This window comes from Stegostoma tigrinum, chromosome 1 (genome assembly GCF_030684315.1).
Source record: "Stegostoma tigrinum isolate sSteTig4 chromosome 1, sSteTig4.hap1, whole genome shotgun sequence".
Taxonomy (NCBI): domain Eukaryota; kingdom Metazoa; phylum Chordata; class Chondrichthyes; order Orectolobiformes; family Stegostomatidae; genus Stegostoma; species Stegostoma tigrinum.
In genome coordinates, this window is record NC_081354.1 from 83,814,391 (window position 1) to 83,830,827 (window position 16,437).

Sequence of the window (16,437 nt, forward strand, 5' to 3'; positions counted from 1 at the left end):
TGGAAAATTGGAAGATACATTGTTTGGCTCAGTAAAAATTATTGCTGTTTTATCGTGTTTTTTAATGCAATTAAATAATACAGAAAATTCTGAAAAGCAGAGATTACTTCCTCCCAAGAATTCTCTGTTGCAAAGGTTACAATACAATTGGCATCTTGTCTTGTAATTGAAATTTCAATCTTATCCATCCATCTTGTATTTTTTCCCGTTTGGTTATGAAGATTCCAATTGCAGTAAGCGGGCTATATTCAAGTTACTTTTTGTCCTTGAGAAGCATATTTTTAAATGCAAAATGCTAGTTTAATTCTTGCTGTGACTAAGCATTCAAGAGATAGTTACTAATACTACTTGGAATTTTCAAATTGCTAAAAGCATTAATGGAACAATATAAAAGTTACCCTTGTCACTGAAACATACCCATCTCTCACATTTCCAAAACTTACTATGCAAATTCTCTCCATTATGCTATTCAATATGAAATATATCTCCAAAGTCAGGATTACAATTGGTGTTGCTGTTGCTATGAATCTGCTGCCCTCTTCTTTCTAGATGGTAACGTCATGGGTTTTGTAGTGCATCTTGAGGATGGTGCATTTTGCTATTACTATGCATTGGTGGCGGAAGGAGTGAATAGCACCACATCCGCAATCAATCAAGCCGGCTGGTTTGTTCTGAATGATGCCAAAGTTAGTGTGTTGTTGGAACTGTCTTTGTTGAAACAAGGGGGAAGGTTCTATTGCATGCCTGACTGGTGCCTTAAAAACAAAGTAACATGATCGGAGAAGTCAGATGAGTTACTCGCGGCAGGATTCTTTGACTTGTTTGTGTAGCCACAGTACTTATATGTAGAGTTCAATTCAATTTCTCATCAATGGCAACGCCCAAAATGTTGACAGTGGAGGTACAATGTCAGTGATGTCATCAAATGTCATGGATGATAAGGACTCTTATTGGAGATGATCACTGCCTGGTACTTCTGCGCTTCATGTTGTTGGTCAACCCAAAGCCGGACACTGTCCGGGTCTTATTACATTTAGATGTGGACTGCTGCACTTTTTAAAGTTGTGAATGTGCAATAGTTAGCAATCAACATCTTTACTTCTGATTTTATGAAGAGAAGGTCGTTGAAACTGTCTGTGTTTCAATGACCACAACCAGTCAAATATAGCCTCAATGCTAAGGCCCATCGCACCCACATATACCTCTGAAGTCCAGCACTTTTGTCCATGTTTGATTCAAGGCTGTAATGAGGTCAGGAACCCAAACTAACCATCTGTGATAAGTGCTGCTTGATAGCACTGTTGACGACATTCTCCAGCACTTTACTAATACTCCAGGACTATTTCCAGAATGTTGTGCCAGGGACTATACTTAGCAGCGTATTCAAAAAGAATGGGTACCCTACGAACACAGTCCGCAGATTCCTCAGCAATAAACCCAAACAGACAAAACGGGCTCAGAAACTATAACCACTCTCCCCTACATCAAAGACATTTCCGAAATGACTGCCAGACTACTCGGACCTCTTGGCATCAGGGTAGCCCACAAACTCACCAACAAACTAAAACAGCAGCTAATGAACTTAAAAGACCCTATACAGGCAACAAACAAAATGAACGTCATCTACAAAATACCTTGCAAGAACGGTGACAAACACTACATTGGACAAACAGTCAGAAAGCTAGCCACCAGAATACATGAACACCAACTAGCCACAAAACGACATGACCCACTATGACTCGTATCCTTACGCACAGATGAGGAAGGACACCACTTTGATTGGGACAACACATCCATCCTAGGACAAAGCCAAACAGAGACACGCACAAGAATTCCTAGAAGCATGGCATTCCAACCGGAACGCCATCAACAAACACATTGGCTCCAAATCAACCTACCATCCCCTGAGCAAAAGAACAGGAAATGACATCACCGACCCAAGGAAACCTAACCAGATAAACAGAAAGCGGGACATAACACCAGCGCTTCGTCGGAGGCTCACTGATGATGTTACCTAGAATGATGACAAAATGTCTGAAAACTAACCTTCCAGCTCAGCGAGCAAACTCACATCCAGAACCTCAACCTGAGCTACAAGTCTTCTCAAAACTCACTATACTTTGCACCATACAATGCCCTGATATCATGGAGTAAATTGAATTGGCTGAAGACTGACATCTGTGATACACAGGACCTCTGGAGGTCACTTCTGACTGAAGACTGATACAAATACTTTGCCCGTCTTTGGCACTGATGTACCGAGATCACAGTCTGTTGTTCAATTATTTACTACTATTCACAATTGGACACAGCAGGATTGATTTGTTGGTTGTGAAACTGCTCAACTGTGTCCATCACTTACTTTTTTTGCTTTTTGGCATGATGTAGCCCTGATTTGCAGCTTTATAATAATGTCTCACTTTTAGTTATGCCTGTCTGCACTCTTCACTGACTTAAGTTTAATCCCTGGATTGATGGTAATAGCAGAGTAGGGCTACGCTGGACCACAAAGTTGGAGATCATGCAATTTTGGCCACTAATGCCCCACATGCTTCATGGATATTCAGTCTCGAGTTGCTAGACGTGTTCACAGTTTATCTCCTTTAGCAGGCCGAGATGCGGCACACAACACACTAGAGGGTATTTTCAATGCAAACAGAGAACTTCCACTCCACAAGAACAGTAGTGGGAACTCACTGATACAGTCACAGGCAGGTGCTCTTGCAGATTAGTGAGGAAGATGACAAGTATGCTGTCTGTCTTCAGTCAACCTGCTACAGATCCAGCCTAGCTCTTTAAGGTGCTAATTCAGTTCGTAGTGGCATGGCTCAGCCATTGTCATGATGTATATTGAAGTCCCCCACCTCAACTGCCATGCAATCCTCAGCGCTTACTTCAAATGTTTCTCAGTATGGAAGAGAACAGATTATTAGTCAAGGCAGGGGAGTACATGGTAATTAACAAGTTTCCTTGCTAGTACTCGGCCTTAGACATTCTTCCCAACTTGGCTGCCACCTCTACTCAGTCTGTCATTCCAATGGGACAGAACTGAACACATCCAGAAATAATGTTGTCATCTGGAACATTACATATACAGTATGATTCGAGTTTGATTACATCAGACTGTTGATTGACTAGTCCGAGGCCATACTCAATTTTGTCACTAGCCCTTAGATGTTATGGAGGAAGAATCTGCAGGCTTGATAAGGCTGTGTTTGTCAGTGTTGCTCTGGTGCCTTACTCAAATGACAGGTGGTCTGGCTAGCTTCATTCTTTTTACAGGGTTCAAACTAAAAAATGTAATGAGACCACTGTCCGTGCCAGAAGGTTCACTAACTCACTTGTGGAGGGATTAAATTAAATTGGTATAGAACAAAGATGGTTTAAGAATCACTGCAAGGAATACAAAGGCAGTAAAACACCACATACATGAAAGTGCACAAAATGTAATGAATAAAGGGTGATAAATTATGAAAAGTAGCATCAAGTGGCAACAACAGAACTGGGAGTTAAATATGGTGAGGAGTGGACCCAGTACAGAAGTGCATAGAGTGCTCAGTAAAGATAATGAAGGAAAACAAAAGGTGTGAGGTGGCAATACTGATTAGAGAACATGCAACGCTGGAAAGAGGGAACATTCTTCTGAACTTGAGAGAAGTGAACAAATTTACTTAACCTTGCATCATTAGACAGCCCCCTCATCTCAAAAGGGCCAACTCATTGAGTAGCGAAGTCAGGTCTCGTGGATTATAAAGGATTCCAAAACGGTGAAATAGTAAGAACAGGGTGTATACATTTCATGTGAGGGGAATTGTATTATTTAAGGTCAAATACAACACGTTGAGGGGATTTTTGTGGGAAAGGCAGTTAAGGAAAAGACTGTTCCCAATAGATCACAGCACAAGGATTGAGAGACACAAATTTAAAGTTTATACAAACGATGCAGACAGGCAAGACAGTGGGAGCTGCAGGTGCTGGGTCAAAGACAATGGGAGCTGCAGGTGCTGGATCAGGGTCTAGGCCCGAAATATTAGCCTTGTGGCTGTTCTAATGCTGCTTGGCCTGCTGTGTTCATCCAGCTCTACACCTTGTTATCTCAGGCAAAAGAAAGAGGGCAGGCAACAGGGCAGAGAAAGCTGAGACAAGAATTTCAAAAGGCAACCAAATGAGTACTTGAAGGAAATAAACTTGCAGGGGTATAGTTCTAGAACTGAAGAATGTGATAGAATAGCAAATTCCATGAAGAATCAGCACAGATGGGCCCAAGGCCTCCTTGTGACACAATGACTAATGATTTGCTCACATCTGGAGGTAAATTAAAAGTAGTGCTTTCAACAAGGGTTAAAAGGACTTAGCATATTGCAAGTGTACTTTTTCATGAGGTCTTTACGAGATCAATTCCCAGAATGGCAGGACTATATGTTGAAATATTGGAGCAACTGGGCTTGTATACACGAGTTTAGAAGGATGAGAGGGGATCTGATTGAGGCGTATAAGATTATTAAGGGATTGGACACTCTGGAGGCAGGAAGCAGGTTTCCGCTGATGGGTGAGTCCAGAACCAGAGGACACAGTTTAAAAATAAGGGGGAGGCTTTTTAGAACAGAGTTGAGGAAAAACTTCTTCACCCAGAGAATAATGGATATATGGAATGCTCTGCCCCAGAAGGCAGTGGATGCCAACTCTCTGGATACTTTTAAGAAAGAGATAGATAGAGCTCTTAAAGATAGAGGAATCAAGGGTTAGGGAGATAAGGCAGGAACAGGGTACTGATTATGGATGATCAGCCATGATCATAATGAATGGTGGTGCTGGCTCGAAGGGCCTACTCCAGCACCTACTGTCTATTGACACCATTCTTGCTCCACAGACAGCCTGTGATGATGCATCTGAAGCCAATTATTGAATCTGGAAAGCAGCAAGGTTAGTTGTTAGACCATACCCTCCCACTAAAAATAAAAACACACATGACTTCCACTATTCATGCATTCTTTTATTTTGTTTGTACTGATTTGTTACCACTACTCTACCACGCTAGTCACATTTGAAGTGGCAGGCCTCTTCATTTCGTAGCTGTGGGCTTGAACTGCTTCCTACATATGAACTCTCTAGTGAAGGTCCCAGAGAAAATACTAGACTTCATTATTAGGAAAGAAATGGCAAGATATTTAAATAAGCTTAATGCAATCATACAGACAATATGGTTTTTGAGAAAGGAAATCATGTTTTGACCAATTTGCTAGAGTTCTTTGAGAACACAACATGCAGAGGTGATCAAAGGAAACTGAAACGGTAGTGTATTTGGATAGCTGAAGGCATTCAATTAAGTGCCACATAAAAAGCTTACTGCAGAAGACAGCAGCTCATGGTATCAGATTATCGTGGATTAAAGGAGTGTTTAACACACTGAAAACAGAATTGGAATTAAATGATTTTTTTCAGGTTGGAAAGCTAACTAGTGGAATACCCCAAGGGTCTGACCTACTGCCTCGATCATTTACTTTCTGTATGAATGAATTGGAGGAGGGACAGTGTAAAACATCCAAATTTACTGACAATACAAAAATAAGTGGGAGAACATGTAATGAGAACATCAGGAATCTGCAAGGGGATATAGGTAAATTGAGACAGTGTGCATTAACTGAACAGTTTAATGTAGGCATGTGACATGTCATGAACCTTGGTAGGAAAAATCAAAAGGCAGACCACTATTTAAATTGTAAGCGTCTCTTCAAAAATGCAGCACAGAAGGATTGTGTGTTTTATGCATGAAACACTTAAATTAGCATTCAGGTTTAGGAAGTAATTAAAGTAAATGGAATTTTGGCCTTCATTGCTCAGGGGTTGTACTTTAATAACAGTCAAACCTGTTACAATGCAGTGTGCTGGTGAGGCGACACCAGGCATATTCTGTACAGTTTTCGTCCATGTAATTCCCACCCCCCCCCCCCCCCCCCACCAAGTACAAAGACTAGAATTGGAGGTCATTCAGCAGAAATTCACTAAGCTAATTCGTGAGATGAAGGGGTTGGCTTTTCAAGAGCAACTAAATGGGCCAGGCCTTTATTCATTATAGCTCAGAAGAATATAGGATGACCTTTGTGTAACATACAAGATTCTGAAGGTACTTGACAGAATAGCTATTGAAAAGATGCTTCCACTAGTGGGGGAGTTTTGAACTGGAGGACATAGTATTAAATCAATGTTCCCTTATTTAGTTACCGAGATGCAAAGGAATTTCTTCTCCCAGGGGATAATGAATGTCTAGAATTCTCCACTACAGAGTTGAGGACCATACATCATAGTATTGATGCAAGACAGATTTTTGAAATATAACAATGACAGCTGAGCTAAGCTGGTATATAAGACTACTTGAGGCCTTGGGCAGATCAATTATGATATTGTCAAATGGCAGCACAGACTCTAGGAGCTGACTGGTCGACCCCTGCATCCATTTGTTATTGCCTTAAGCCTGTTCACAACTGATTGGATCGTTCCACAGCGCTGTCCGTTGCTGATGGCCTTTCAACCATATGCATATCAAAAATCTACCTACCTCTCCAATTTAAAAAAAGTAAAGCCTCTGATTTAACCCACTTGAGGAAGAGTTCTAAAGGCATGGTGCTCAAAAAAAAATTCTTCCTGGGTCTCAAAAGGCCAAACACTTATTTTTAAAAATGCTGAATCCTAGTTCTTCAATTTCCCCCAGGAAGAAATAGCATTTCCACACCCTCTTGTATGTCTTGATTAATCAATCTTTCACTTTTTGAAACAATGGCAGATACATGCCTAGCCTGTCTAACCGTTTCTCAGAAACAACCTACACATTCCAGGTATTAGTCTCATAAACCTCGTTTGATAGACTTCGAAGGCACGTACAGCTTTCCTTAAATAAAGAGTCCAATATTTTACCTCAGACTGGTCTCACTGATGCCTTGCATAAATGATACAGTATCTCCTTATGCTCCTATTCAATGCCCGTCAGGAAACAGTAACACAATTAGCTTTCCTAATTATTTACTATACCCGAATGCTAACTTTTTGTGATTCATCTAATTGCATTTCCAAGTTCTGCAAACTCACTAGTTAGATTTTTTTTTAAATTCAGCCTGCCAAAATGGACTTCACTATTATATTTACCACATCTTTGCCCACTCAAAAAACCTATATATAACCTTTTGTCCTCTTCACAACTTCTTACCTATCTGCGCTTTAAAACGATATCCTGAGTTCCCTAAACCAAGTCATTTATATGAAATTATAAAAAGTTGAGGCTCCAGCAGAGATCTGTGGAACATTATATATTTTGCCACCCAGAAAATGACTTCTGCTTACTGCTTCCTGGTAGCTAGCCAATCCTTTGTCTGTGCCAATACATTACCCTCCTACAGCATGAGTTTTAGTTTTCCAAAATAATCTTTGCCAGGGCACCTTATGATAAGGTTCAGGAAATCTAAATGCAATACATCTATCAGTTCTCATTCATCCACAGCACATTAGATCTTCGAAGAACTAAGTTGGTTGGAAACTTGAAGACAATATACTACTGTGCCATCACCATTTAAGCATTAAGCATTCCCCAGACTCACTTTCTATAGGACCAACACTGAGTTTAAAAACTCCTGCTATCTGTTCTTAATATTTCTAGCTAGCATTATATTTTCCACTCTCTAATAATATTTTGGCTATTTTTCACATTTTAAAAAGATAATATTCTGTCTAATCTTCAGACCAGTCACCCATCTTTGCGCAATTAATTTTTTTCCTTCAATACTGTCACTATTACTATCTAACCTTTTAAAAAAGTTATCCATGGATGGAATTTCTTTTAGAAATTCAGCTATTCTATTTATTTAGAAATTTCCGTTTAAATGTCTACTACTGCATTACTATTGACCTATTCCTTAAATCTGTCATTTGCTTCAGCCCTACCAGCTTTCATGCCATTATTTTAAACTAAAATGAGACTTTGAACAGTTTCTTCTCTCCCTCAAACTGAATGCATTGTATAATTATGCAGTGACTGATACTACCTAGCGTACACTCACTACACGACATTAATCAATTCCATCACTGCATGATACCAAGTCCAGTGTAGTTTGTCCCTTTGGTTGGCCCCAGATGGTATTGTTTTAAGAAGTTATCCCATAACCATTAAAAACTATTACAAAAGCAGTTAGACTGCTTTTCCCCATTTGATTTTCCAGTCTAAGCGCATACAAAAATTCTCCATATTAATCACTGTACCTTTTTGACAGGTTCCTGCTATTTCTTCCCTCATACTCTATCCTATTATTGCAGTCTGGGAACTATAAGTCACTCATACAAGTGACTTCTCGCCTTTATCATCATCTCCTAAGGTAGAAATCAGAGGTTATTGATCTGGAAATACAGCATCCATACTGATGTCCGGTTACACCAACCCGGCCTGTCTGTCATTAGAAAAACTTAATTGGGTGTAAATCAGTAGAAGCAACGAAAGCAAGGAAGGCACACATTCATAAATTTGAAGAAAGGAGTGTGTTCTCGTTAAGCTATCAGACATTTAATAACCTATAATCAAGGGAGCTTTAATTTTTAATAATATGCCATAAAATGTATTCAGAGCTCTCAACTGAATGCAATGCTTAGAAACTGCTCAATGTGGTACAAAAAATGTCAGAATAAAAGGCTTTAGGCACAGCATCAAACAAAGTTCTAGTCACAGAATTGAGACACACCAAAAAGGGAACACTCATTTTTAAGAGGCGGGAATAAACCTAGTTTTGTGGACAGATATTTGATTAAATGAATATGTAAAGCATTGAGAATTAGGTAAGTTCAGTTAGATGCATTTTACACAAATACACAGTGTTTTCCCATCTATTACTTTTAAGGCATGCAGGATATTTACATGCAGACTTCAGATATATTTCACCAAAAACATGAAGTAAATACTAGGTCAATGTATTTACTAGTAATTGATTTTCAGTCATATCAGCTTTAATCTTGGACTGCAAAGCATTCTATTGAGTTTCATCCATTCTAGATTTATGTAGGTCTTTCATGCTAATCACTAATTCTATTTCATATTATCCACCACATAGCACTCTAGGCAAGTTCCCAGCAAGTTGCTTGTTAACTCACCAATCTGTACTGCCCATCCTCCATTGACAATAAAAAAATCCATTTTGGTATCCTGTATGAAATCCTCAATCAAAACTAATAAAAACAAATTTCTGCCCCCTAATCTTACCCTGTCCAGAAACGTGCAGTCATGGCTCTTTTATCAGCAAGTGTTAATCATGTCTACATCAATAGATCCTAAACTCAAAATGGAGAATAATTCTTGAAAAACCTTGGCCGGACTTCTTTCACTTTGATCAGGCAGCTTCCTTCCTTGCATCACATCATCATTTCAACTTGCCTGGGCCTCCTCCCCTGAATTCTCGGCTTCCACAATTTTCAACTGAAAATCATTTCTATATTAGTTAATTTGACTTCTTTCCCAATATCCTACGGATTTATAGCTCACTTAATCCCAGTATCAATTTGCCAACAAAGGTTACATCATTTGCAGCTAACAGACCTCCCAACTGTGCCATTACTTCAAATACTTTCTCCCACAATCATGACTCCCAACACTAAACCAGACATCTTTGCAACAAAGATAATGGGAACTGCAGATGCTGGAGAATCCCAAGATAATAAAATGTGAGGCTGGATGAACACAGCAGGCCAAGCAGCATCTCAGGAGCACAAAAGCTGACGTTTCAGGAGGGTCTAGGCCTGAAATGTCAGCTTTTGTGCTCCTGAGATGCTGCTTGGCCTGCTGCGTTCATCCAGCCTCACGTTTTATTATCTTTGCAACAAACCCATTTCTTTCAGGAAGTTCCTCCCTGATCTTACAGATCCCATTCTACACAGCAACCACCTAAAAAACTTAAACAGCTTACCAATTTCTCCTCTGCAACTACTCTATTTTTCACTTTACATCTATACATCAGATATCATTTGCTCAACAATCTCCAGCTCTTTCAAATGATTTTCATTTAACCTTCCATGTTTAAATTACACCCATTTTAGATATCTACTTCTCATTACCCCCAATTAGCAAACTACTTGTCTGGTGCACTAGTCTTCTACCCACATGCATTCCTCTTTCCCTCCGTCAACCATACCAAAAGTATTTTCCAACGCCTTTCATTCAATTTGCACTTGAAATGTCAACTGTTTCTCTACACAAATGCAGCAAGCTGAGTTTCCCCAGCTGCGTGCGCTTGTTTCAGACCTCCAGTTCCTGCAGTATTTTGCTTTCAGTTTGTAAAAACTGTTCCATCTGGAGAAACTTATCAAATGCACACTAAAACCAGATAAAAGGTGTCTGTGGAATACACTTACAATTCTAGTCAGGCTCCCAATCCTTAAAAATTCAACTCAGGCCTTTGCTCTCACCTCTTTACGCTTTTGGTCAGCTTTGTTGTGCTTTATGATCTTAACAGCTTAAAAGTACAGTACAGGCCCTTCAGCCCATGACGTTGTGCCGACCTATTACCCTACTCTAAAATCAAACTAACCTGCATACCCTTCATTTTACTATCATCCATGTGCTTATCCAAGAATCGCCTAAATATCCCTAATGTATCTGACTCTACCACCACCACCGGCAGTGCATTCCACTCAAAAAAACTTTCAAGATCACCCCTATACCTTCCTCCAATTACCTTAAAATTATCCACCCTCATGATAACCAATTCTGCCATGGGAAAAATTCTTTGGCTATCCACTCAATGCCTCTCATCATCTTGTACACCTCCAACAAGTCACCGCTCATCCTTCTTCGTTCCACTGAGAAAAGCTAGAGTTCCCTCAACCTTTCCTCATAAGACCTGCCCTCCAGTTCAGGCAGCATCCTGGTAAATCTCCTTTGCATCCTCCCTAAAGTTTCCATATCCTTCCTATATGGAGGTGACCAGAACTGAACACAATTATACCCCTTTTTCATGTCACCTTTGAGCTCATCTTTCATCCTCCCAGACTCTAGGGATTCAAAGATCCACGTAGCTTACCGTGACTTATTTAGGTCATTCACATTTGGATAATAATTTTCAATCTTCTACCACCTTACTAGCAGTGCCCTGCCTCTGACACTTTTCCCACGTAGCATTAACTGCCACTCACCACATTCGACAATGCCATGTTTGACAGCAAAATCCTTCTTCTACGTGAACCATTGCAGCATCTCCAACCCAGTAAACTCGTTTTACTGTTCATCTGCAGTAACCAATTGCAGATTTGGTGACTGTTTAGTCTACAGATGGAATTTGGACTGCTGCCTCGATTCCTCATTCTATTCCCTCCATGTCTTTAGCTTACTATATTGTCTGATTAAGCTGAGGTTTCAACAAGTTTTATATTTTTTTCCTCTTGCTATTCTTCCTGCAGACATCAACTTTAAAAACAAATCAGTACTTATTTATTTCCCAGTTGTTTTTGGTCTAATGTTTTTTTAGTATCTCGCTGAAATGACCTTGGCAAATCACCAGTTGTCATCCTTTTCCAGTTTTTAAGCACCAAATTGTTTGAATCAGTATCTTCCACACCCCAACCCACTATTATTCTTTATTCTGTATTCACAGCATTTAAATTTTTCATGCATATTGATATCAAGAACTCAATTCTGCAAACTAGCACAATACAATTTTATTAGCACAAAAACAGTACAAATGGAACCGAGAAAATATTACACAATGTTGCATTACCTCTGGCACGTATAAAGTACACAATGATTCTACATGATTAGAACATTGTAAAGTTAATTAAACCTTGTGTATGCATGCAAAAATTCTCCTGTCCAAATCAATATAAAATTGCATCCAAAAGCAAATCTATCTTTAAATCTTACCGCATAGTGGCTGCCTCCTAATCAGGGATGCATCTTCTCAGCAATTCCCTTGCCACCACGCTGCTGAAAGCAATGAAACAGTGCAGGATTTGGGAAAAGGGAAGGGAACGTCAAGGAAAGAGTAAGAAAGAGAACGGGGAGAAGAGAAGAATGTCAGGAACAGAGGTGAATGCCAAAAGTTGTTTGTTTTACTACTCAATCTCATGCTAAATGACGGTTTCTTGATCAGAAGCTTGAGTCTGTATACTGTCAGTTATTCACTTAAATACTTCAGAAACCTAATTACTATGCATTGTTCTAGAGAAATCCAGAGTTTACAGTTGAAATTATATAATTTGGTTACATTTAGACCAAAAAAGACTAACCAAGTCCCCAAAAATAACTGATCAAAACAAAAAAATCAGCACAAGTTAGATATCAGACCTGACTTAAATACATTTATAAATGTATGGAATGATATCACAGAATGACAGATCAGGAACATTATAGCTTTGCTGGTCCATTGAAAAATACTCAAAGGATAGGAATTACAATATTATGGGGAAAGTATAGACTCAGTGGGTAGGTCTGTTTTTTAAGATCGCTGAATCTGTTAATCATCTTTTCAGCTGCAAAAAATATACATTTTAAAGTAATCACAAATTTTATTTTATTCTCACGCTGTTTCTCATTCTATACCTACTTATTTTAAATTGGAGCCCTCTGCTTGTCAACTTTCAGCCATAACATCAGTTTCTCATTTGTTGTCAAAAATCTTCCATGATTCTAAACATCACTATTCAATTTCCCAACGATCTTCTATGCTCTGAAATCTCCAGTTTCTCCATGTAATTTAAGCCCCTTGTGGAGTTCAACTTTAGCGATTTCTTTTTTTAAAAAAGTGTCATTGCCAAAGAGGGGCATAATACTCCAGCTGTGTCTAACCAGCTTAATAAACAAACATTGCTGTTGTTTTCTTCCCCCAACTTTTATGCCTAAATTGCAATGTTAAGAACCACATACTCACTTCCTGCTTTCTCAACTTATCTTGGCACCTTCAAGGACATATGTATATATGCTTCCAGATCTCCACTTACACTCATTTAAAATTGTACTATTCAGGTTTATATTGCATTTCTGCATTCCTCTAACCAAAATGAACCACTTCATAATTCCCCATGTATTAATATCCACCTGTTTCCATTTGCATCTGCAAACTTTGAAGCCATGAAGATGAAAAAGAAAACTCTGTATACTCTAGTCCTAGACGTATACCGGCAAAAGCCACTGGTCCAAATACTAACAACGCCTAGTCAAAGTATAACAAAAAGCTGGTCTTCTGACTTCTGCCTCTCTCCATTTTCGTAATCATGCAATTCCTGCCACTTTAATGCCAAGGGCTTTAAACAAGTCTAAAATACAGTATTTTATCAGATGACATTTGAAGGTCCACGTGCAAGTCAACTCAAATAGCTTAATCAGCTTAGTCAAATAAAATTTGCCTTTTTGAGCATTCTTACATGGGACTAGGCCAGCACTGAGACTTTTGTTGCCTGTTCCTAACTGTTACAAGTGAAGCGATCACTAGGACATTTTGGAGAGCAGTCAGGAGTCAACCAAATTATGACAGCCTTGTTGAACCTCCAAACCTATAAGCCTACAGGAAATATTCCTTCTTTGAGAGCATTAGCAATCCAGGTGGATTTTTACAACGATGGCTTGCTTTCAGGTCATTTTTAAACATTAAACCAAATTTATTTTCATTAGTTAAAATGAAATTCCATGAGCTGTTATGGTGGGATTGGAGGTTATGCCCTCAGAGCATAAGCTTGCAGATCTCAATTACTGAAGTTGCCACAGCCACAGAGGACCATGAGGGTGCTCTACATTAGAGATGACTAGCAGTGGGTTTAAGTTGAGGGTCATGGGCAAGGGAGAAAACCCATACTCTTGCCATCACTCTGCATCAAATCTCAGCTGTCCACTGAACAGACCAACTGGCTAATTTGAAAAAAAATTAATGGATGTAAACAACACTGACCAGGCCAGTATTTATTTCTATCATGTTGCCGAGTCTGGAGTCACATGTAGGCCAGATTGGGCATGGATGTCAGATTTTCCAGTTCATTTAAGTGAATTAGATGGATTTTTCTGACAATCAATAATTTCGACGTCATCAATAAACTCAATCTTACTGAATTTAAATTCCACCATCTGCCGTGACTGCATTCAAACTTTGGCCCCCAGAACCTTACCTGGGTCTGTGGCTTAATTAGTCTAATGATAATACCGTTAGGCCATCGCCTCCCCAGTACATTTACAACATCCCGCTCTTCAATGAAGGTAGATAAAAAGTACATAATACATGCAACAACTAATTCCACCTTCACACTATTTACATTTAAAAATGAAAACAAAGATTTTAAGTTGCCTGTTAATGGATTCTCACAAATACATATCATTTTCTTTAATGTGTTTCCTGGTGCTTGTATTCAGCTTGGTTTTCCAATTAAGTTAACCAGCTCATATTTAATCAAAAATCCCCATATGACATTTCAAAACATATCAGCAATGTTTTGAACAATAAGCTTGACTGGGATTAGACTTTATAAAGCCATAAATTATAACAAAGGAGGATGACATTCTGGCCATCATGACTGATCTAATAATCTTCAACTCCACTTTACTGGCTTTCCATATGAGCCTTGATTCCCTTACTGATTAAAAATCTAGCCTCAGCAGCCCTACGCTGAAAAGAATTTCACAGATTCACCTCCTGTAGAAGAAATCTTTCCCCATCTTCGTATTCAATGTACAACTCCTTATTCTGAGATTGTGCCTTCTGTCCTAGGTTCTCCCACAAGAGGAATAACCTTTCTACACCTGCCCTTTTCAGGCCCCCAAGAATATTGCTTCAGTGGGTCATGTCTCATTCTAAATTCCGGTGAGTAGAGGCCCACACAACTTTTCCTCATAAGATAGTTCCTTCATTCTTGCTATCAGTCCAGTGAACATTCTCTGGGCTGCCTCCAATGTTGGAATATTTTTCCTCAGGTAAGGGGCTCAAAACTGTACATTGTATTCCAGCTGTGATCTGACTAGTGCTCTGTGCAGTTTTAGCAAAATGTCCCTGCCACGAATTTATACTCCGTTCCTTTTGCAATAAAGATCAACATTCCATTTGTGTTCCCCATTATCAGCTGAACTTGGATGCTTGCTTTTTGAGATTCATAGGTGTCAATTCTAAAATACCTCTGTTCCTTAGCTTTCTGCAGTTTTTCTCCACTTACAGCTCTTTTATTCCTGCTAACATGCTTAACCCCATACTTTTCTCACATTATAATACATCAAACTTTTGTCCACTTGCTTGACCAATCTACCGTTCTGCAGACTTCAGAAAGTCTTGCAGATTTTTTAAGCTTAGATGTCTTTCCTCTTCTACTTTTCTGAAAAACCGACTCAATTGAATAATCATTCACAAATGCTGGACTGCTCTACCACCACCACCACCTACCCCTCCCACAGAACAGTGTGGTAGAAGGATGCAAAAGGCAAATACTGCCTGAGGCCTTTACGAAACATTTCAAAGTAAAGCCTATCTTATTAGCTTGCTAGGAATAGGAACATACTAGTGGGTTTTGCCTGCTGCTTTCCTGATATTCATCAATTTAGCACAGATCAGGATTAAAACTTGAAATCTTACGAATAATTTTGTTTAAAAGTTGACTTGTTCAATACATTTAGTAAGGTAGCACCAAGCTTCCAAGTGGATGCACCACTTACTGCCTTGACAGGCGACTTTCTTAAACTCTTAGTTGTGTCAGCATCTGCAAGATCTTAATTCAGTAAAATATTTCTCATTTGCCTTCTGTTTCAATTTTCTTCAAAGGTCTATTCACTTATTTGATAGCATGGTCTGCAAACCCACTAATTTGTAATTTTAGAATATAAAGGCATAGAGTTAAGGGCTCCCCAAATTGTGCAGCACAGGTACCAAGGCAGAAATGATAGCTGTGAGGCTTAGATTGATTTCTGATGGCCAAGAGGCCCCTTTAACAGGGTGTTTTCTTTAAAAAAAAAGTGTTCTGGGCATGGTCTAACCATCTACTTCTATGTCTCATTTGCTGAGGCTGCACTAAAGTCTTTCAAGTAGGTAGATAAGATATTTTTCTCCCTCTCATCTCCCTACATGATCATCCCACCTCAACAACTCTCACGCTTCTCAAATTTGTGACAAGTGACCTAAATCATTGGACATATTTTTAAGCATAGAGTTAAATGGACAAAAGAAAGGTACTTTTTTGCATAAAGACCAGTATAAATCTGGAACACTTGTCCTTGCATCAACACTCGAGGAAAAAAAAGTGAAACAGAATAGTTTTTATTGAAGGGATGGGAGAAGCAGCAGTGTGTGTGTAAAGGTATCTTGGAATAGGGAGCAAAAACTCTACAAATTGAGTTGAGGTTCAAATCAGCCAAGATTTAATTGAATAATAGATTATTTAAAAAAGTAGGCAATTTAGCTCATCAAGCCTGGTCCAACATTTAAACACAGAACATAGAGCATTACAGCA

At 39.1% G+C, this 16,437-nt stretch overlaps 1 protein-coding gene across 16 annotated transcripts in view; it reads right to left on the reverse strand.

The window, feature by feature from the left end:
• Window positions 1-16,437, reverse strand: part of lcorl (ligand dependent nuclear receptor corepressor-like) — a 122,547-nt gene that overhangs the window by 18,409 nt on the left and 87,701 nt on the right. For 5 of the 16 annotated variants that reach the window (XM_048528226.2, XM_048528209.2, XM_059646844.1 and 2 more), the window contains one exon: window positions 11,885-11,947. The exons of 9 other annotated variants lie outside the window; for them this stretch is intronic. In XM_048528226.2, coding sequence (XP_048384183.1) covers window positions 11,885-11,889 — 5 coding nt within the window. In that variant the 5' untranslated portion in view covers window positions 11,890-11,947. The remainder of the gene's footprint in view (window positions 1-11,884; window positions 11,948-16,437) is intronic. 2 more of the 16 variants (XM_048528202.2, XM_048528287.2) reach the window with 1 other exon arrangement.